Source organism: Bacillus rossius, chromosome 1 (genome assembly GCF_032445375.1).
Source record: "Bacillus rossius redtenbacheri isolate Brsri chromosome 1, Brsri_v3, whole genome shotgun sequence".
Taxonomy (NCBI): Eukaryota; Metazoa; Arthropoda; class Insecta; order Phasmatodea; family Bacillidae; genus Bacillus; species Bacillus rossius.
This window is the reverse complement of record NC_086330.1, coordinates 280,734,300-280,756,270: the sequence shown is the minus strand read 5'-3', so window position 1 is coordinate 280,756,270 and position 21,971 is coordinate 280,734,300. Positions and strand designations below refer to the sequence as shown.

The 21,971-nt window shown below is 47.2% G+C and overlaps 1 protein-coding gene across 1 annotated transcript in view; it reads right to left on the bottom strand.

Moving 5' to 3' along the window:
* Positions 1 to 3,201: 3,201 nt before the first annotated feature.
* The window catches only part of LOC134527531 (protein artichoke), a 398,285-nt gene continuing 379,515 nt past the window's right edge, over positions 3,202 to 21,971 (bottom strand). Inside the window, exons 3-4 of the mRNA XM_063360286.1 lie at positions 16,424 to 16,719; positions 3,202 to 3,684 (exon numbers count right to left, since the gene is read on the bottom strand). Coding sequence (XP_063216356.1) covers positions 3,202 to 3,684; positions 16,424 to 16,719 — 779 coding nt within the window. The remainder of the gene's footprint in view (positions 3,685 to 16,423; positions 16,720 to 21,971) is intronic.

The window sequence follows — 21,971 nt, the reverse complement described above, 5'->3', positions numbered from 1 at the left end:
AGTTATTCATTTAAGTTATGTGGGTATCATTTCCAAGAACTATATTTTTAGGTTAATTATTTTTTACTTTGTTTTTCTATTGCTGGAAAATAATACTTTTTTGTCTGTAATGTGTTTGGATATAAATATATCCCGATGATTTTAGGAATTATAATGTCTGCGCCATCTGTCCCACACCCTGCTCCATCTTACTTAAATGTTCAAGGAGAGATGACGCAAAGAAAATAGTTTAAAATTTTTATTAGAGATATCTTTCCTAAATATTAGGGTGAAAGCAACAAGTCACTTATAATTTTGCAACTTTTTATGAAAATACAATGTGCATTGGCAATTAATTAAAAATGTGCGCCAACTCACCCTGTTTTTCCTTAAGTGAGCCGCCATATCATGAGCGCTTGGCTTTTACAGAAGAATCACTTATATGAGAGGAAACAGCCATTTGTATTGACTCGTTCCAGAAATGAAGGGGATCGTGAATTTTTTGCCCGATGGTCGAACCTACCTCAAAATTGTAGTGCTACTAAAGTTGTTTTTTTGTAAATTCACCTAGAATATCTTTGAAAACTGTAGTTGCTAATAATTTTCTTATAAATACGCAAACATAACAGTGCTAATTGGAAAACATTCAAGTGGGATACATCAAAGATAATATGAAATAGCAAGTATTGTTGTCTCCCAAATAATGATAAACGTGAAGTTGCAGTCAAATGACATAAATATCACATAATATGTGAGGAAATGTACAATGTTTTACTTGTAGCAGCGCCACAAAAAAAATATTATGGCAGTCAAGTTTCCAACATTTTCCTTATGAAACTTAAATTTTTTACAGTGTAGTAACAATTTAAAAAATGTTTACTGTGAATGTGGCCTGAGAATGAGTTTTCTAGGTACAACATGAACCAAAGTTATGCCGCACAGACTCCTCTTCAGGTCAGGCCGTGGACGTAACATACACTATTTTGTCCATAGTGATCGTGGTTTCATGCCTAGGAGTCTTCACTTCAAAGGGAGCTGGTTTGAGTGTCATGGCACTCACGAGCGATTGGAGACAGTTCCCAGAAAGAATGTTTATTTTCACTTATCCTTGCGTTCCCACCATTCATTCGTCAGCGATATTCATTGAGCCAGCATGCCATTCGTACAGACAGTACTGTCGTACGAGTATTTGAATACAACATCATCACTTACAAGCATTCTCGTCACACCTGTTACTCACATAAAAATGCAATGTACAGTCTACTTTGGCACGTGTAAGGAAGAACAATATTTTACTGTTGTTGAACGATTTATTTCGTCTGATGCAGGACTTTTAAGCAAAAATATCCCAAAGTTGTTTAATTATGTCGCACATTGCAACCCATGTATTGAAATTTGAGGATGCATTTGCATGGATTCGCAGGCTCAAGTGTCTTCGGGGAGTACCATGAACCTTCCAAAACAAGTCTGCTTTTACTCAGCAGCAATCAACATCAAATGCTTCCAAGCACTAAAACAGCCAACTATCAACAAAAATAATGAATTACATTGAGCTTGAACTTTATGCCGTTTGATGGCTAAATGAGCCATTTTAACATCATTTCATAACAAACTGGCTAACTTTCATCTTTATGACATGTTGCTAGAAAACAAACTTAATTAGGATATTACAGCTACATTCAAGAGCTCGTTTCCTTTAAAAATATTTGTATTTTGTACTAGGACAACTAGCTAGGATTATGTGACTAGTTTTATAAATGAGAAAAAGAACCAATGGGATCGAGGAGTAAGTTAAAAGGATATAGGGGGAAAGGAAGGTTTCTTACTTTGATATTTGTTAACAGCTATAAACTGAGGATAGAGAATGGATTCAGCCAAAGTGGTTAATTCCTTGCTTCTTCAGAGTCATGCAGGTGTACAGCACATACACCGCGAAGTCCATGCAAATGACGATGGTGCTGCCACTGGTATCGATCAAATGCCCATATCGAACCACTTAGTTGCTTGAGGTTTTCGGAATATTTCCTTAGTGTCAATGCCCAAGCAAAACTTTTTTTTTCGGTTACTACAAAATAGAGGATTATTTCAACTGTTTCAAGTTTAACAAAGCATTTACAGTAAATCCAAATTTCGTGGGCGGAAAGCACAACAGGATCCACAATACTAGTTTCTGGTGACTAGGAATATCCAAATCCATAATAAAGCCTATAGCGATATATCAAAACAAAGACAGAGCAGCAGGACGGAAGAAATGCTGCCAACAGTATTCATCAAATATCCATAATGTATCGCTTAGCTTCTAGAGGTACTTGAGATTCTTCCTGCAAGTCTAAGGGTCGAGTAAAATTTAGAAGATAGATAACAATTACATCTCATTAAGTGCATAATAAAGGATTCATTAAACATCCTCCTTTCTGTTAGGCCAAACATTTACAGGAAAACTTACAGGTATCAAAATGGGTAGCACTGTAGATCCAAAGAGTTTATGAGACACAGTTCAGAAAGTCACTGATATTAATTTATGTTCAAATTGTTGTGGTCCATTTTATGCTGAGGGTTTTGATGACTATTCCCTGATCGCAGAGTGTACTACAGGCCGCCCGGGTCGCCAGATACTGGCGAAGCGGCAGATACTGTCACGTCTGGTCTCGCTTCATCGTCTTGCACTGCTTCTTTAGTTTGGTGTATACGAGAGCGAACACGATGAAGCCCATGCAACTGCCAACGACGAGGCCCAAACAATGGGTCAGGATGGAGGTGGGACATCAGTGTGAAGGTATTGCACTGGAATTGAGAGGGAACAAACAGCACGATGGATATGAGGCAGCCAACAGTGGTCACATGTCCATGACGTATTTCGTACCAAGGAATACTCTGAATGTTTCCTCTAAGTCGAAGAGTTCAATCAAAACTAGAAGATACATGAAAATTACTTAACGACTTTTACAGAATAAGGTATTCATCAAACCTACTCCTTTCTTGTCGACCAAGCATTTGCAGGACATCATATAGATCACCAGGGAAGATAACACTACAGAACCTAAGATGTGTTGGGACCCATTATTGGTAGCCTGATGGCCAGTGGTCTGTTGTAAAAGAGGAATGGTTAATGGGTTATATATTCTCTGTTTATCACAAGTCTCTCACAGTGTGCACTACGAGGCGACTGGTCGCCGGGACTCAGTCGAAGCGGCAGATGCTGTCGCAAGGGTGGGCCGACTGCTAGGAGGTGAGCTGGGTGGTGCCGAAGGCGACGGCGGCGAGCGGGTGGCTGCTCACCTCGCCGCTCTGTATGGAGAAGTGCCGGTAGGAGATGTACTCGGGTGCCGCCGGCTGGTCGCGCTTCATGGCTTCGCGCCGCTTCTTGAGCTTCATGTAGGCCAGCACGGACACGAGCAGCACGAACACTATGAAGCCCATGCAGCTGCCCACGATGAGGCCCAGGCGGCGGGTCAGGATGGAGGCGATGCTGGTGCCCGCTCCGCCCGGCCTGTTGCCGGAGACGGCGCCCGGCGCCTCCAAGGTGCGCACCTCGGTGCAGCGCGTGGTGGGTGAGTCGGCGAGCTCTCCCGGCTCCGAGGAGTTCCTCCTGGCCGGCGACCCCCAGGAGCTGAGGCCGCCCACGCACACCATGTAGCGGGTCCCGGGTGCCAGTCGGCCGATCTTCACCGAGCGTGACCCACGTTCCATCACCTTGCTGCGGACCTGCAGCACCCCGGCCAACCATTACACTGTGCAGCACCTGCATGACCATTCACATGATGTGAGCAAGTGTTGTTGTTACTTTATCATCACTAGCTACATTATGGAAAATGTAGTTTACTTTTAAAACTTAAACATCGGTTATTGGAGTCAAAATATCCACTACTCCTTGGTTTTTAGTTAAACCACTTCTAATTAAAAATAATGTGTGAGCACATTATTATTTTCACAGATGTGGCCTCAATCTAAATCAAGAAGCATTTGGTCTGTTTTTATCAAATAATAAAACATAAATCTTGAAAACGTGAATATCTTTATAAGGAAGGTTGACTAGTAATATTTAAAAAAAAAAAGATAAAGACATTTCTTTGACACAATTTAATGCAATTTGAAACTGTTTTCTAAAAAAAATCATCGCCTAAACTCTTAAATTGTAATAACTTTTATCACTCTCAAAATTTTTATATTTTAAAAGAAGGCCACTTTGAGCACATACACTTACACGTGATAAACAAATTTGCTTCTTCCTGACACATGATGAGCATCTGAATGCAATGGCACAGCCAGAAGCTATTACCACAGTAAATGAATGTGAAGCCATCTTTGCGAATACACGAGGCCACAGGTGCTGCTACTTGTTGGACACGACCATCACCCAGGCCACCCACGATAAAGGCACACTTGGCAATGAGCTTCATTAGGGTGGCAAGTTGTCTAATTTACAGTCTCGACCAGTCTCGTCATTACTCTCTCGTCGCCAGCATGACACGATTGGTGCATGTTGTGTACTGCCATTATAGAACTAGCGTGTCATTTAACTGAATTATTTGAAGTGATTCCTTGAACATACGATTTTTATTTAAAGTAATGGGTCTAAAAAAATATTCAGTTTATTTTATTTTCAACATTAAATTCCTCCCATGTATAAATGTTTAGTAACTTGGATGGTTCTTACAATTTTTTTAAAAATGTTTCTATACAAATTAGTTTAAACGTACACGAGGCAACACCCACATTACCACTACCACATCCTATTATCGATGCAATAATAGGATAAAGAAACATCAGGATTGAACTATTTACCCTCAGCAACATCATGGTAAAAATGATAAATTTTCGTAACTAACTGTATTGTTGTATAACACCTTGATCACATAATTTACCATATCGCCATTATAGAAAACATGGTAGTATGTCACACGACCGATACCAGCAATAAACCTCTAGTCGACAGCTAACAGGAGGCATAGTAACTAAATTCACCACGCCACTCTTATTCACAGAGTGATTAGTGGGACTCAACATGTCGAACTCATTTACAGTGTTTGAGGAAGCTATGGTCTTCATCGAGACCTCGTGTCACAACTCACCTTGTATTACTAGTATGCGAGGAAACAACGACCGCGTGGAAAAAAAATTAGTTTAAAAACTAAAAAAATACGCTTTTATAGAAAATCTAACTAAAAAAAAAGAAAATAAATTTTAATAAATTTGAATTAAAAATAGTGTAAAATAAAAAAATGTATTTTATTGTAAAACAAAAGCGTGGGGTCCAATGGTGTTATAATATTTTATTTACAGATATGAGTAGAAGAATTATATTTTGATAATATCTTAAAAAGCACCTCACGCTTTTTTTTAAATAAAATACTTTTTGATTTTACACTATTTTTAATTCAAATTTATTAAAATTTATTTTCTAATTTTTAGTTGGATTTTCTATAAAAGCATGTTTTTTTTGTTTTTTAAACTATTATTTATTTTCTACTTTTTAGTTTGGTTTATTTATAAAAGCGTGTTTTTAAAAATTTTTTAAACTGTTATTTGTTCTACTCTACTATTAATTCCGTGATAACTATGACGACAGTCGTCGTACCCTCCCAGATACAGAGGCCGTACCTGGCCACCGACGCGGGCCTGAGGGGGCCTGTTTCCCCCCCCAGTGAACCCCAGTGTGTGCATCGGCTAGGGACGCACCCGCGTGCGCCCTAGCACGCCAGTGTTATTATGTAAATGTTTCCGTGTGTATATATTTCTTTCTAAGTGACAGTGACTTTGTTTAAGTGTGTAAATAGTGTAACTGTAATGTATGTATTAACTATCGGTAATAATTGTAATTCTTGTAAACGTGTCGCAGTGTCTGTATGTAAGCGCGGCCTGGCGCTCATCCGCGTCGCGAGGGGTGGCGCTCTCCCACGCCGGCCGATTTCCCCTCCCCTCCCCCGCAGCCCGCGCGCGACGGCCACGGACGGGCGGGGGAGAGCGGTAGTTGAACTCAGGACTCGAGCAGCGGCGGACGTGCGCTCCGCTCCGCGCTAATCGCGAGACGGGTGTCCAGCTCACGGTCCGGCGACTCAGCCGTAGGACGAGCATCTTTAGCAGCAGCCGTGCTGCCTACGTCGTGCCGCCCAAGCGATTGGGTGCCCGAGCTGCGAGTACGTAAGTTACGTCACGGGCCGGTCATTACGGGACGCGTAAACTTCGTTACGCGTCGCAGAACTATCGCCGACGTTACGAGTCAGTACGTAGGAACAACCGCACACGCATCACGTGTCTTTGTGAGGGACATAGTTACCCTCTGCCGAACCATCGCCGACGTTACGAGTCAGTACGTAGGAACTGCGCACGCGTCACGTGCCATCACGAACTAGTGGACTATCAGGAACTTTGTTACGTAGGAGATCTGCCAGTACGCGTCGGGACGAGAGAGCCGTACGAGACGGTTACCGGGAGTCCGGGTCATCGTGGGAGAGGCACGCAACCCGCGACGGATCCGCCAGGCCGCGGCAAGCTCTCTGAACGCAATAAAAGAGCTCGTGAACCGATTAACAGCGAGTGGTCCTTTCGATCTACCTGTCACTCTACCTCACCATCCCTCCAGGTCCCACATTTCCAGGTCCCGGCCACGTCGGCCTGGACCCACACCTCTCCGACGAGAGCAGTACGGGCATAACGGACATTTCTAGCAAACAGGGAAATAGGGACCAGAAGCCGAGGGACGTCATTTGGCGCCCAACTAGTGTGGCCGTAAGCATACGCAAGCGCACGCAAGCACACGCAAGCGCACGCAAGCGCGCAGGTGCAGGACAGGACGGAAGCAGGTGCGGCCGCGCGGCGTGGGAGAGGCGCGAATTCGAGACGGCGCGCCGGCGCGCCGGCGGGAGATAACGCGGCGCGGGAACGTCGCGAACCGGAGACGTTCGGCGGGAGATATCGCGGCGCGGGAACGGCGCGAATACAAGACGTTTCGGCGAGAGATAACGCGTCGTGAGGGCGACAGAAATACAAGACGGCGGCGCAGCGGTATCCCGGACTGAAGATAACGCGCCGGGTAGGATCGTATTGTATTACTGGGAGAGATTGTGTTCACGATCCGCGCGTCAGTAGCTCCGAGAGGACAGAATGGCGTGGAAACAGGCGGGACAAGGGAGAGACGATCTAATAAGTTTCGAAACAGACTTGCATGAGGAAGGAGGCTCCGCGAAAATGGACGTAAAAGACGAAGTGTGCGGGTCCGGCGGCGCGGCCGAAGGCGCGAAGAGCACGGACAGCACGGACAAGGACTGTAAAAGGGAACAGGGGGGCAGGCCCGCGGACATGGAGGGGCCAGTAGTGCGATACGTGAACACGCAGTTCGAGTTGCCAGTGTTTGCGGGGAGAGACAACGAGGACCCGCGGGAGTTTTTGCGGGAGTGTGAACACCTCTTAAAACTGTACGAAGTGCGACGGGCGGAGTGGGCGTCGCGAGTGGCGGGACAGCTCCGCGGCGAGGCAAGGAACTGGTGGTTAATGGCTGGGAGTTTCGATACCGAGTGGGGACATTTTGTACGCCAAGTCAGGACCAGGTTTGATAACGATCAGGCGCGGGCAATGTGTTTGCGGACATTTTACTGCCGAAACCAGGAGGACGAGAGTGCGGAGCAGTTCATTTACGAGAAGTTACGCATGTTCCGCCGATTGGGAATGAGTGAGGACGTGAGTGCGGCGTTGCCAACTATTGTCGAACAATTGCTACCAGAGTTCCGTCCCTTCATGAGAACGGCGACTGGTCGTGACACGGAGGAGTTCGTGGCCCTCGCCCGCGTGATCGAACGTGACATGTCGCAGTGGAGGACGGCGCTCAGGGACGTGAGAACCCCCCGTGCCCGCTCGGGGCCGCGGGGGGTGACCGTCACAGAGGTCACGGACAGTGACTTGGCCGTGGTGAGCTACGCCGGCGGCGCGGGACCGCGCAAGACAACAGACCGGGGTGGCACCAGGGATCGTCCGGAATCAGCTGCGGCAGGAGGGGGACGCCACGAGCGGACAGCTACGAGAGAGAGGGATGAACGTCCGCCGCGATGCCGATTTTGCCCGGAGGCGTACCATTGGCATCGCCTCTGCCCCACCAGAGCCGCGTGGGAGGAGGCGCGCGAAGGCAGCACGTCGCAAGCGGGAAACGCAGGACCGGGGGCGGAGGGACAACTGGGTGCCGCTCCCCGGTTCGCCAGTCACCGGCAGACCCAGTAACCGACAGGACTCGTCGACCACCACCGGAGCCTACCACACCAACGCCGAGTACGCCGCAAGAGAGCGAGGGGCAACAGACCCGCTCCTTGCCAGCTGTCCCCGTGCCGGGGCAACCCCATGGACAGCCGAAGGCCGGCACAACCACCGCGGCCCTGAGGCCGGTTATACCAGGGCCGGACCAGCCGCCTCGTCGACACGCTGTCGACGAGGTGGGCAACCGGAGCGGCAGCGCGGGCATTCCACCAGCAGTCCCCGTGCGGGGGCAACTGGATGCCGCCAGGACTCCGGGGCTGGACCAGCCGCTTCGTCAACATGCCGTCGGCGAGGTGGACCACCAGAGCATCAGCGCAGGCATCCCGCCAGCAGTCCCTGTGCGGGGGCAACTGGATGCCGCCAAGATCGCAGCGGCCCCGACGGAGGTTTTTCCGGGGCCGGACCAGCCGCCTCGTCGACCTGTTGTCGACGAGGTGGACTACCGGAACGTCAACACGTCGACGCCAGAGCGAGCCGCGGACCTCGCCGCGAGTTCCCCACGCCCGGACGGCCAGGCGGCCGGGGGCGGTGGGGGACAGACGACTGCACAGCTGGGGCAGGTCGGCCCCGAGGAGCCGGAGCTGCTGCGAGTTCCTGTCCGAGCTAACGGGCGGGAGATGCTGGCCCTGGTGGACACCGCCGCCAGCCGTACCTACATCGTGGCCCACCTGGTGGGAGCGGAGGCAAAGACACCGCGGAGGGAGCTGGTGCAGCTGGCCACCAGGGACGCCGTCGTCGCAGCAGGGGGCATCACTCAGGTAACATTGAGCATCGTTGGTCACGTTAGCCACATCGAGGCCTGGGTGGTCCCCGAGCTCCGCGAGGGGCTGATCCTGGGGGTCCCGTGGCTGCACGAGGTCGACGCCACCGTGGAAGTACGAGCCGGCCGGATGCACTTCGGCACCCAAGGGCGCTGGACGGTGTACGGCGTGCACCAGGTCCCCCCCAGTCCCCCTCAGTCAGTCATCCTCCGCCTAGAGGATCTTCAGCACGGTGTCCCCGAGGAGTACGTCGACGTCATCAACAATGTCCTCGCCTCCCAGGCACAGGTATTTGCGGCCGCGGACCGGCTACGACGGACGAACGTGACTGAGCACCGGATACAGATGGTACCGCACCGCCCCCCCCTTTGAGAAGGTATACGGATTTGGCATCCGGGAACGGGGGGCCATACAGACTCAAATTGACGAGATGTTACGTGACGGGGTGATTGAACCCAGCACCTCCCCGTACAACTCGCGGGTGGTGCTGGCCACTAAGAAAGACGGAAGTCTACGCTTTTGCGTAAACTTCAAGGCAATAAACAAACTGACCATTCCCGCCCCGCCCCCACAGATTAACATCACAGACGCTCTGGCAGGACTGGGGGACGCTACTATCTTCACGACACTTGACTTGAAATCGGGCTACTGGCAGGTGCCGGTATGCCCAGAGGACCGCCCCAAGACGGCATTTACAGCACCAGACGGCCGACGTTACCAGTTCTGCGCCATGCCGTTTGGTCTCATGGACGCCCCTGCCACATTCCAGGCACTGATGGTACGTGTTCTGGATGGGTACATTGGTGAGTTCACCAGTGCCTATCTGGACGACGTTATCATATGGTCCAGGACGTGGGAGGAGCACGCGCACCATCTGGCACTGGTGCTAGAACGAATGGCCAGACACGGACTGACGTGTGCCCCAAAGAAATGCCACATTGGGGCCACAGAAATCGAGTTCCTGGGATACATAGTGACGGCGGAGGGGTGCCGCCCCCGACCTGAGCAGTTGGAGCTGATTGAGGGAAAGGGGGCACCGAAGACCAGGAAGCAGCTCCAGAAGCTGCTGGGGCTGCTCAACTGGCTGCGGTCCTTCGTCCCCGACTTCGCCACGGTGACGGCCCCGATGACGGACCTACTGTCGCCGAAGACTAAGTTCCGGTGGACCCCCGCCGCGGACGAGGCCTTGCGACAGGTAAAGCACCGGTTCAGGAACTGTCACACGCTCTCACGCCTGGTGCCCAGCCGCCCCATCTTCATCCAGACAGATGCGAGTCAGGAGGGGATGGGGGCGGTGCTGTATCAGGTGGATGACCGGGGCGTGAGACGCGTGATCGAGTACGCCAGTGCTAAGTTTGGGCAGGCTGAGCGGAGGTATCACATGAATGAGCAGGAGTGCCTGGCGGTGGTCTGGGCACTGCAGAGGTACCGTCACCACATCGAGGGGCGCTCATTCACGCTGAGAACCGACAGCCAGTGCCTCCGCTGGTTAGACTCCGCTCAGGGCCGGAAGTCTAAGTTCACTCGGTGGGCCATGCTGATCCAGGAATTCTCGTTCACGGTCGAACACATTCCTGGACGTGAAAATCAGCTGGCCGACGAGTTGTCCCGGAATCCGGATCCTGAGAATGAGTTCCACGACGATCAGGGCTGGGAGGAAGTGCTCCTCCCTGAGCGTGGGCGCGGGGTAGAGGACTCGGTGCCGCGACCGTGCGCGTTGTACGCGCTGACAAGCTCCACTGCTCCTGCACCCGACGCACGACCTGAGACAATGACTGACCTGCTCGCGTGGGTCCACGCAGCGCAGCTCCGGGACCCCGACACCCAGACCCGACTGACAGAGTGCGGGGAGGGGGTAGTACCGGGCTGCCGAAGTCTGAACGGGGTGCTCCAGACCAGGGGGGCTCACCGGGCGAGCGGGTGGCGGACCCACGTGCCGCCCGAGGCGAGGCGCTGGGTCATGAGCTACCTGCATGACCACCCCCTGGCGGGACACCCGGGTGCGGAACAGACGCTGCGGGAGGTCAGACGGACGTTCCACTGGCCTGGCGACGCGGCAGAAGTGAGACGCTACGTGCGGGCCTGCCTGCGTTGCCAGGAGCGGAAGTCCAGGCGACCCGACGGCAGGGAGCAGCAAGTCCCACGACGGCCCCGGGATCCCTTCCACACTGTGGCGGTGGATATTATGGGGCCGTATCCTCGCATGTCCCGTGGCCGGCGATTCATTGTTGTGGTCACGGACGTCTTCTCCTGCTGGGCGGAGGCGTTCGCAGTACCAAACGTGAAGGCCGGCACCGTGATTGCCCTGCTCGAGCGCGAGTTCTTCCCGCGATACGGGTACCCCGCGGTCCTGCTGACGGATAACGGGGTGCAGTTCACAGGGAGAAGCTGGCGAATGTCCTGCGCGGGGTGGGGGGTGGAGCATCACACGACGCCCACCTACCATCCGCGTGCGAATCCGACCGAAAGGCGGAATCAGGACATTAAAACTCAGCTGCGCATCCGGTTGGACGAGGACCACACCAAGTGGGACCTGCACCTGCCGACGCTGCTGTTTTGCCTGCGCCGTCGGACGAACGCGGTCACGGGACATTCCCCCGCTGAACTGGTGCAGGGCAGAAACCTCGCCCTGCCCAGGGAGGCGCGTTCACCCCCCGACTCACACGATGTAACCGCGCACGATCTGCGCGAAGACGCCCGACGTCGCCAAGCTGACTACCTGACTAGACGCACGCCGCAGACGCACCAGCCCCCGGCGCGACTAGAGCCTGGCCAGAAGGTGTTTGTTAAGTGTCACCACCTGTCGGCTGGCGAGTGGGGCTTTTGCGCCAGTCTGGCCCCTAAGTGGGCGGGGCCACAGGAGATCGTAGACAGACTGGGCACCACCTCGTACCTCGTGCGTCGCGCCGACGGACGGACAACAGGTACACAGGGACGACATTCGACTGATAGGCGACCCGCACGACGAGTACGACCGCGACGACAGCGGACCAGTGGTCGGTGACGGGGGCGAGGATGACGTCACCGAAGGTGTACTGGCCGACCTCGGCGCCCCTGTGGTGGCACCGCCGGAGCCAGACCTGGGACGTCGACGGGGACACGCCCACCCCAGGTCACATCGGGGGGTTGGCAGGAACGTTGACGGGAACGACGACACACGGGACAGGACCGATGACAACGTCGCAGTAGGAGTCCTGGTCGACTTCGGTGACCCAGTGGTGACGCCACCGGAGCCGGATCAGGGACGTCGACGGGGACACACCCACCCCAGGTCACATCGGGGGGTTGGCAGGAACGTTGACGGGGACGACGACACACGGGGCAGGACCGATGACAACGTCGCAGTAGGAGTCCTGGTCGACTTCGGTGACCCCGTGGTGACGCCACCGGAGTCGGATCTGGGACGTCGATGGGGACACGCCCACCCCAGGTCACTGTGGGGGGTTGGCAGGAACATTGACAGGGACGACGACACCTGGGGCACGACACATGAACGGGCCCCCACGACGATACCGACTCAGTTTCCTACGGGGGGACAGCAAAAGGGGGACGGCGGTTGGCGACTGGCAAGAGGGGGCGGGAAAAGGACGCCCGTCAGAAGGGGCGGAAGGGGTCCGCGGGGCGCAAGCATGGCAGAGCTGGAGCGCTTCGTGGACCGGGTGCTCCCGCCCGATGACGTCAGCGCCTACGCCAACGACACAGACGGACCACTCATCGAGGACGTGACGCATGACAACACTGCACAGGGCGACCTGGTCGACCTGAGTGAACCAGTGGTGACGTTGCCGGAGCCTATCCAGAGACGTGGACGGAGGTACGTTCACCCCTGGGAACGGCGGGTGATGGGGACGGACGTGAGCAAGGACGTGACAGACGGGGTAACGGTCCGGCTCCTCAGTGGGGAGGGCGATGTCGACAGGGCCCAGCAGGTGGTCCTGGACTTGCCTTCCGGGGAGCCGATGATGACCGCTCACGCGGGGAGGGGACCGGCGTTGCGCCGGTCCACGCGTGAGAAGACGGCCCCCCACTACCTCTGGGACTACGAGTGGGGGAGTCAGCACAAACCCCGAGACGTGAGACAGACGACCGACGGGGGGTTACGCTGCAGCGTGATGCAGCTCCTGCCCCAGTTTGCCCGACCCAGACGGACTGACGTGACGAACTCCGACGACCAGACATGTGGCCGGACGCGGACGCGGCTGCCGGTCTAGGTCGGCGTCGGGGGCCAGGACGGCCTCGGGAGAGGGGGGGCATATGACGACAGTCGTCGTACCCTCCCAGATACAGAGGCCGTACCTGGCCACCGACGCGGGCCTGAGGGGGCCTGTTTCCCCCCCCCAGTGAACCCCAGTGTGTGCATCGGCTAGGGACGCACCCGCGTGCGCCCTAGCACGCCAGTGTTATTATGTAAATGTTTCCGTGTGTATATATTTCTTTCTAAGTGACAGTGACTTTGTTTAAGTGTGTAAATAGTGTAACTGTAATGTATGTATTAACTATCGGTAATAATTGTAATTCTTGTAAACGTGTCGCAGTGTCTGTATGTAAGCGCGGCCTGGCGCTCATCCGCGTCGCGAGGGGTGGCGCTCTCCCACGCCGGCCGATTTCCCCTCCCCTCCCCCGCAGCCCGCGCGCGACGGCCGCGGACGGGCGGGGGAGAGCGGTAGTTAAACTCAGGACTCGAGCAGCGGCGGACGTGCGCTCCGCTCCGCGCTAATCGCGAGACGGGTGTCGAGCTCACGGTCCGGCGACTCAGCCGTAGGACGAGCATCTTTAGCAGCAGCCGTGCTGCCTACGTCGTGCCGCCCAAGCGATTGGGTGCCCGAGCTGCGAGTACGTAAGTTACGTCACGGGCCGGTCATTACGGGACGCGTAAACTTCGTTACGCGTCGCAGAACTATCGCCGACGTTACGAGTCAGTACGTAGGAACAACCGCACACGCATCACGTGTCTTTGTGAGGGACATAGTTACCCTCTGCCGAACCATCGCCGACGTTACGAGTCAGTACGTAGGAACTGCGCACGCGTCACGTGCCATCACGAACTAGTGGACTATCAGGAACTTTGTTACGTAGGAGATCTGCCAGTACGCGTCGGGACGAGAGAGCCGTACGAGACGGTTACCGGGAGTCCGGATCATCGTGGGAGAGGCGCGCAACCCGCGACGGATCCGCCAGGCCGCGGCAAGCTCTCTGAACGCAATAAAAGAGCTCGTGAACCGATTAACAGCGAGTGGTCCTTTCGATCTACCTGTCACTCTACCTCACCATCCCTCCAGGTCCCACATTTCCAGGTCCCGGCCACGTCGGCCTGGACCCACACCTCTCCGACGAGAGCAGTACGGGCATAACGGACATTTCTAGCAAACAGGGAAATAGGGACCAGAAGCCGAGGGACGTCAACTATAAGTAACTGTAATTATTTTCCAAATTATTAATGGGTACAGCTGTATTGATAGTCAGTGAAGCGTTCCACATTTACGTAACAGGAATTTTGGGAAGGATAAGGATTGAGAAAGGATGAGGAAAGGACCTTCTCAATGAGAGTGTATAGAATATGTGAGAAAAATTCAGATAGCCCGGACTGGGAATCGAACCTAGAGCCTTCCGATGACATGTCGGCTGCTCTGCCATCGGGCGCTCGATGTACGATAAATATGAAACAAAGCACCCCACGCTTTTTACATGCTTTATATTAGCTTCACCTGTATGTTTGTTTGTCTGTCCGTCTGTAACTCTTTCGACTAAGAGTGAGTGACTCATCACTGTAAAATGTCCCACAAATTTCATTACGTTCGTTAGCCGAGCGGTCTAAGGCGCGCGACTTCTGTGACGTCAGCTTTCGGATTCAGCGATCGTGGGTTTACTCCAGGCCACGCCGAAAAAAAATTTTTTTTTCCGGTAAATTCTAAGATTATATCCATACATCTAACTGTAAATGATTCGGAGAGACTTTACCATTTCTTTGTGACGTTGCAACTCCAAATAGTTATCTCAGATGGTAATAGGTAGTGTCGGTAACTCATTTCCCTATGATAATTATACATAAATATAGTTTAAAAAACTAAAAAAAACATGCTTTTAAAGAATATCAAACTAAAAAGTTAAAAATAAATATAGTTTAAAAAACTAAAGAAACATGCTTTTAAAGATTATCAAACTAAAAAGTTAAAAATAATTTTAAAATTTAATTTATGACAATAGTATATAAGCAATACTAGTATAAATGAGAAAAAAGCATGGGGCGCTTAATATACAAAAAATATGGCACAAAGCGCCTCAAGCTTTTTTCTCATTTATACTAGTATTGCGTATATACTATTGTCATAAATTAAATTTTAAAATTATTTTTAACTTTTTAGTTTGATAATCTTTAAAAGCATGTTTCTTTAGTTTTTTAAACTATATTTTTTCACAATAATACTAGTATTTTTCATTCATTGTTTTAAGCTTATTTTAAAAAATATTTTTCTCTTTTTAGTTCGATGTGCTTTAAAAGCGTGTTTATTAGTTTTTTTAAACTAAATTTATTTTTCACTTTTTAGTTTGAATAGAAGGATTGGCGAAGTCCTAGATGAATTACAGTTGGATTTACGGCACCAATCCCAAAATTTGTTTAAAAAAAAAAAAAAACAAAAAAAAAAAAAAACAATTTCAGCTGTGGACAGGATTAGAACCCACGACCGGTGAATCCGAGGGTTGACATCATCGGAGACCCGCACCTTAATCCGCTCGGCCAACAAAACAACTGTCGAAGATATGTTGTAACAATACTAATACCCCGAGTGCTCGAGCTGGAAAGTAGGTAGACGGTACGCATGCGCCGACTGCACGGTTGTCTCACTTGCTCTCACACAGAGGCTGGGTGAGGAAATTATCTAATCCTGTCGATCCTTATCAGGGTAACGAGATAAACTTGTTAAATTAGTGTTTGTCACCGGTCCTCGATAAGTGTGCGAAGTTTAGATTAAATCTGTCCGTTTAAAGTGGGTCAAAATCGAGTGCAAAGGGGTCGGTTACAAACATACAAACAAACATTCAGGTGAAGCCAGGGGCGCAACAACTAAATTTCCAAAGGGTGGGCAATATACCTTTTTATAAAGAATCATCGATCCCCCCCTATTGAATCGGGGGGGTCCGGGAAAAATTTGTATTTCAAGGTGGAAAATGGTGCTATTTAAGCAGTTTTATTATCTAAAAATTGATTACACAGCACTTTCATTGCCCCCGTTTGCCCCCACTTCAAGGTTTCAGAGGGAAGGGGGGTGGCAAAATACCCTCCCCCCCTGTTGTTTCGCCCCTGGGTGAAGCTAATATAAAGCGTGTAAACATAAGGCAATTCATGCACAACGTCTTCATGTATGGCACTGAGTGGGGGGAACTAGGAGTGTGAGGAAGCGACGTTGCCGAGGCGACAGAGTCAGCGCACGGCGGCTCACCGCGTCGTCCTCGTCGACGGCGTGGTACGACACGCGGTAGCCGTGCAGGCCGGTGTGGTTGCGGCTCTGCCACGACACGAGCACGGAGAAGGGCTGGATGTCCTGGATGGCGACGTTGAGGACGAGCGGCGCGGCGCAGAAGGCGGGCGGCTCCAGGTCGAGGAACAGCAGGCCGCGCAGCTCGGGCGGCTGCTCGCAGCGCAGGCCGCGCGTGGCCACGCCCACCAGCAGCTTCTGGTGGTCGCGCAGCCACTCCCACAGCTCCTGGGAGTCGCAGCCGCAGTGCAGGGGGTTCTCTGCCGCGGGGGAGCACATCACTCCACACTCCACCCTCCACACTCCACACTCCACACTCCACACTCACATTACTGCGTCTTCTGTTGTAAACATGCACGTGTGCGGTGGGAAAAATACCTTTATATTCTGTAAACTTAACATTTTTAACATTCCAATATTATTCTTGTGAGCAGGGCCGCACGAAGGATCGTGATTTTTCGGGGGGGTGGGGAGGGGTTTATATCCCCCTTTCAAAATCCTAAAACAAAAAAAATATCTGTTACACACACACTAATAAATGAAAAAAAAGGGAAAGAATTTGATATGAAACAGCGGGAAAAGTAGAAATGTTTCACCTTCCCCCCTCTTTCTTGTAGTAATACAAAATATATCTTGGCAACTGGTTTGTAAAGGAATCTTTTGTACAAGTACAGAAAATTGTTTTCTGTGTACTCTTGACCAAATGTTCTGCGTGTTCCGCAAGCATGGTGCAGACCGTCAGGCGGACAAAGAGCAGCTCCGCGCAGTGTCCATGTGCGTGCTCTTCGGGCAGAACAAACTGATCCAGTTTTGTCGCCGTGAGGGTTTTTCCTTGAACAAGGCTGCTGGAAAATGTTTTCACGTGAAATTTCATGTGCATGAACGCGCAATTCGCGAGTGTCTTCGCAGAAGCACATTCACCGTAGGAGACATTCGGGAGAGCGATTCAGCATCCTTCCACCTCTCCCTTTCCTCTACAAAACCAACCCCCTCCCAACTCCCACTAGCACACTCAATTGCTCGTTCCGCTTTGAGTCCCCATTTCCATAATGAAATGGCCCCTGCTGAAATTTTCCAGCCACCTGGAATTCCAATAAAGAGAATGGGTGTTTCTTTTTTAACGCTGATGGCTTGGCAAACAAGCAGGTTGAACTGTGCAGCGGACTTGAGGGGACAGTTCCCCAAATTATATTGCTTATACAATTTTGTTTTATCTCTTATCATTTAAATAGAATCCGTTATATAGGCAACTAACATTAATAATAAATATATGGTTTCATCAATTCGATAGATGTTTATTAACGATTTTAAGAAACGTGAAGGTAATTTTTTAATAAATCCCACTATGAACTGACACAGTGTGAAATCTATTAACTGTATAAAACATTTTTGCGTATCCTTTAGTCATAAATCTCTTTTGATTTAATCTTATTCATAAAGATGGGTTCATATTTAAAAAAAAAAAAAAAAAAACGAGTGAGTGCATAGCAGACTATTTGCACTACTGTGCACACCATTTGTGTGAAACAGGCCCACAATTGATTTTTTTTGCGTTGATTTAGCCGATGAAATTTCGCGATGAATCTAACATATGTTGATAGTGTCAGTAAATGAGTATTTTAATTATGATTCTCTAACAACAAATGCACAGAAAAAACATTTTCTGTACTGTTACAAAAGATTCCTCTGGAAACCACTAGCCAAGAAATAGTTTGTAATACTCCAAGAAAGATATTGTAACTTTGTGCAACACGTGGTTATGGTTCTTTTTGCATAAATGAAATACTTTTTCGAAATAATAATGAGTATTTCTCACGAAAATTGGCACATAATTTTATATTTTTATTGATATTTCATTCAAGCATAAATTTATTAGAACGTGGAAAAGATAGTCGAATATTTAACAAATTGATATATGTTTTTTTATTCTTATTAATGTGCGCAGTTAATACTGGGAACCTATTCAGGGGACGGTTCATAAAAAACCTTAACTATTGGAGGTAATGGGGCAACACAAAACATAAATACCCGGGTAAGAATCTGAAACCATTATTACTGCGAACACTATTTTGTAGTGATTCATTTGTTTTCATGTAAATCTAAATTTACAAATATCTGTAATTTTACATGAATATTTTTGTTCCATTTACATAAAATTGCCGAGTGGTAAGCCAATAAACAGTATTTTTAACTCATAAATTATATTATTTTATAATTGGTTATGTAAAACATTTAGTGAATAATATTTAAGGAACTTCACAAATTTTAGAACATTTTCTGTATGTTTATCACTAGTCTGTTATCTAGTTGATTATGATGATTTACTTTTTGAACAGAAATTACCTTAGCAATGTAATATGGACTGTTTCTTACCATTATTGAAATATAAATACGTATATGAACAATTTCCAACTACTACCAAAATGCCAAACTACTCTGCTCCCATTGGCTGATGCTCCATGCGTCCGCAACATAAATTAAAAATATATTCATTTCTTCTTAGGCACACCTCTCTCCCATGCACGTGACTGTACTATGGTTAGTTGTGAATCAATAGGTTCGAAAGCATGGCGGTCAAATTTTGTACTCACTGCCCATGTATTATAATAGTGTTAGTGTTAGGACAAAAACCACGTTCCTTCAAAAACGATGATAATCTAACGTTTTCCAAATTTATGGATGATTTACTACAATTAAACAGTTTTTCGACAACCACTACACAATTGGTTAGTTCAAAGATTTTAAAAATAGAAATTTCGTATCTTTATCGCATTATAGGATTTACATACGTAAATCTGCCCTTTTAAGATTATTAAAACTATTAAAAAATGATTATTGAATTGAAAAAAACAATGAATTAATAACTAACCACAATTATGATATCCAATTAACTTGAATCATATGACATTATTGAAATTAAAGAGGCAAAACGGTTTAGTTAAACGTATTCTACCACGTGGACTAACGTAAAATACCTTTTAATAAGTATATTTATATTCTAAAGATATTTGTAATTTTTTTCTAACTATAATGATTAAATTTAGTTTGTGATTATTTTGAGACCCTAAAAAATTTCGAAATTTCTGGAATTGAATAATTTTATTAAAAAACCCCAGAATCATAAATTTTATATTATTTTACATTGTAATAATATTTTAAAAGTTGTAAGGGATAATGACACTTTTTAAATATTTTATCATCAATACTATATCTTCAGAGTAACCCATTATTGCAATCTGGAAATATTTTTTTGTAAAACATTTTTTCCTTTATTTTATCATTAACATTAAAAAAAACAATTATTTATTATTTTTATATTTATTGCTTTAGTTTATTCTTGTAAATATAAGTTAAGAATTAAAAAATACCTTTTTTAAGAATACATATTATGACCAGGATACAAAATGCGCTTCACAGGATCATACGTACTGGGGCCGCACACATAAATGTGATGCAAACAATCCTCTAACGACACCGTGAGATAAAGAAGTGCATCCCCAGCTAAGTACTAGTTTATTCATTAAATACCTAATTTAATAAAAATGCTATTAATTTTTATGTAAATGCATCTGTAGCATACTTAGCCTATATTTTTGGTTGTTGTACTAGAAAATGTTTTACTGGCTACATGCAAAAATGTTTGGAAAAAAGTTTTTTGAGGGTGAGATTTTCTTGCAACGAATTTTTATGCAAAATAAAATAAATGTACAAAATTATCATGGAAAACTTATACACTCAACCTCACTTCTCCAGTTCGCATATTAAAAATAGGGTTTGAGGCAATATTATGATGTTTTTATAGAATTAAACGAATAGATAGCTAAGATTCTCAAACAGATCTCCAACTAATGAAATAAATGAAAACACTAGAAATTGCGTGGTCATTTGATTATGACAGCATTTCCCACATTTCCAGTATAAGCGATCTCAGATGTTCATTTGTGGGATTTACAAAAGGTAAATAAACTAAAAATGGTTGATTTTAATGTAATTCATGACCCAAATAAAGCACCTGTAGGCTCTTATTTTCCGCGATTGGATAGTTTATTTGACATATATGGGCTAATTATTGGGTAGAAATGAATAACAAATATTAAATTTAAATCGAATGTAACTCAGCCCTAAGTAAAAAATATATTTAACGTATTAACAGCTATTAATAAAGTATAATCAGTCCAAACAAACCAAAAAATTAAAAAAAAAATATCTTTATATATATATTTCTTGTGTGCGTGTGTATGTCACTGAACTCCTCCTAGACGGCTGGACCGATTTTGATGAAATTTTGTGTGTGAGTTCTCGGGGATTCGAGGATGGTTTAGATTCACAATTGGATATTTTATCTCGATTCTGAGTCAAGAAAAACTAAAAAAAAACACGCTTTAAAAACAAAAATTGCAACGTATTATTAGAAGCCATTTAGTTTTGTTATTGTAAGGAACTAAGTAGAGAGTAAGAAAAAAATAAAGATCCTGACAGTTTATAGCGTCGCCATATTTGTTTCAAATTTCAATACCCTTATTGTATATTACAATTTAAATTGCAGAAAAAAAATCATGTTTCATAGCCACACAAATAGTGAGGATGGTTTAGATTCACAATTGGATTTTTTATCTCGATTCTGAGTTAATAAAAACTAAAAAAAAAACACGCTTTAAAAGAAAAAAAATTGCAACGCATTATTAGAAGCCATTAAGTTTTGCTATTGTAAGGAACTAAGTAGACAGTAAGAAAAAAATAAAGATCCTGGCAGTTTATAGTGTCGCCATATTTGTTTCAATTTTCAATACCCTTTTTGTATATTACAATTTAAATTGCAGAAAAAAATCATGTTTCATAGCCACACAAATAGTGAGTGTGTGTCATTTCTCTATGTCCACGAGGTCTCGCCACGTCAATTTTCTCCTTGGAGCGAACCCGTCCGCTTAATTAAATAAACAGCTTTTATCGTTGAATGATTTCATGATTTATTTAATGAAAATATGCTCTCATAAAAAAATTAGTTAGATAGACATTCAATAGGTGTCTTTCTCTCACTCTCTCTCTCTCTCTGAAATGTATGTAGCTTGCTCGCGGGTCAGTAATGCAGACAATCTTTACATTCTAGCTCGAGACGGAAAAAACAGTAAATGTGGTTTACAAAGACATTTTATGAAGTGTCTTCCCGTCATTACATTTGAAAGTAGAAACATATTTACTCAAAATTTAGGTAGTAACATATTTTTATTGCAAAGACTGAAATAGAGGTGAGAAAAATTATCATTTGTGAACATAAGAAAACTACTACAACTGTATCAACTGTTATGTTATAATGTTTAAATTTCTAAATGGTGCAAGATAATACAAAATTCCATGCGGAAAAAGTCGTGAGCAGCAAATACGTATAGTTATAGGTGTGGGGCTATGCATGCTGATTTTTCATATACTGCATGGATGCGAACATGTAAGAATAATCTATCTATCTTACTATAATAAAACAGTACTTTTTCTGTCTGTCTGTTTGTACGCGATT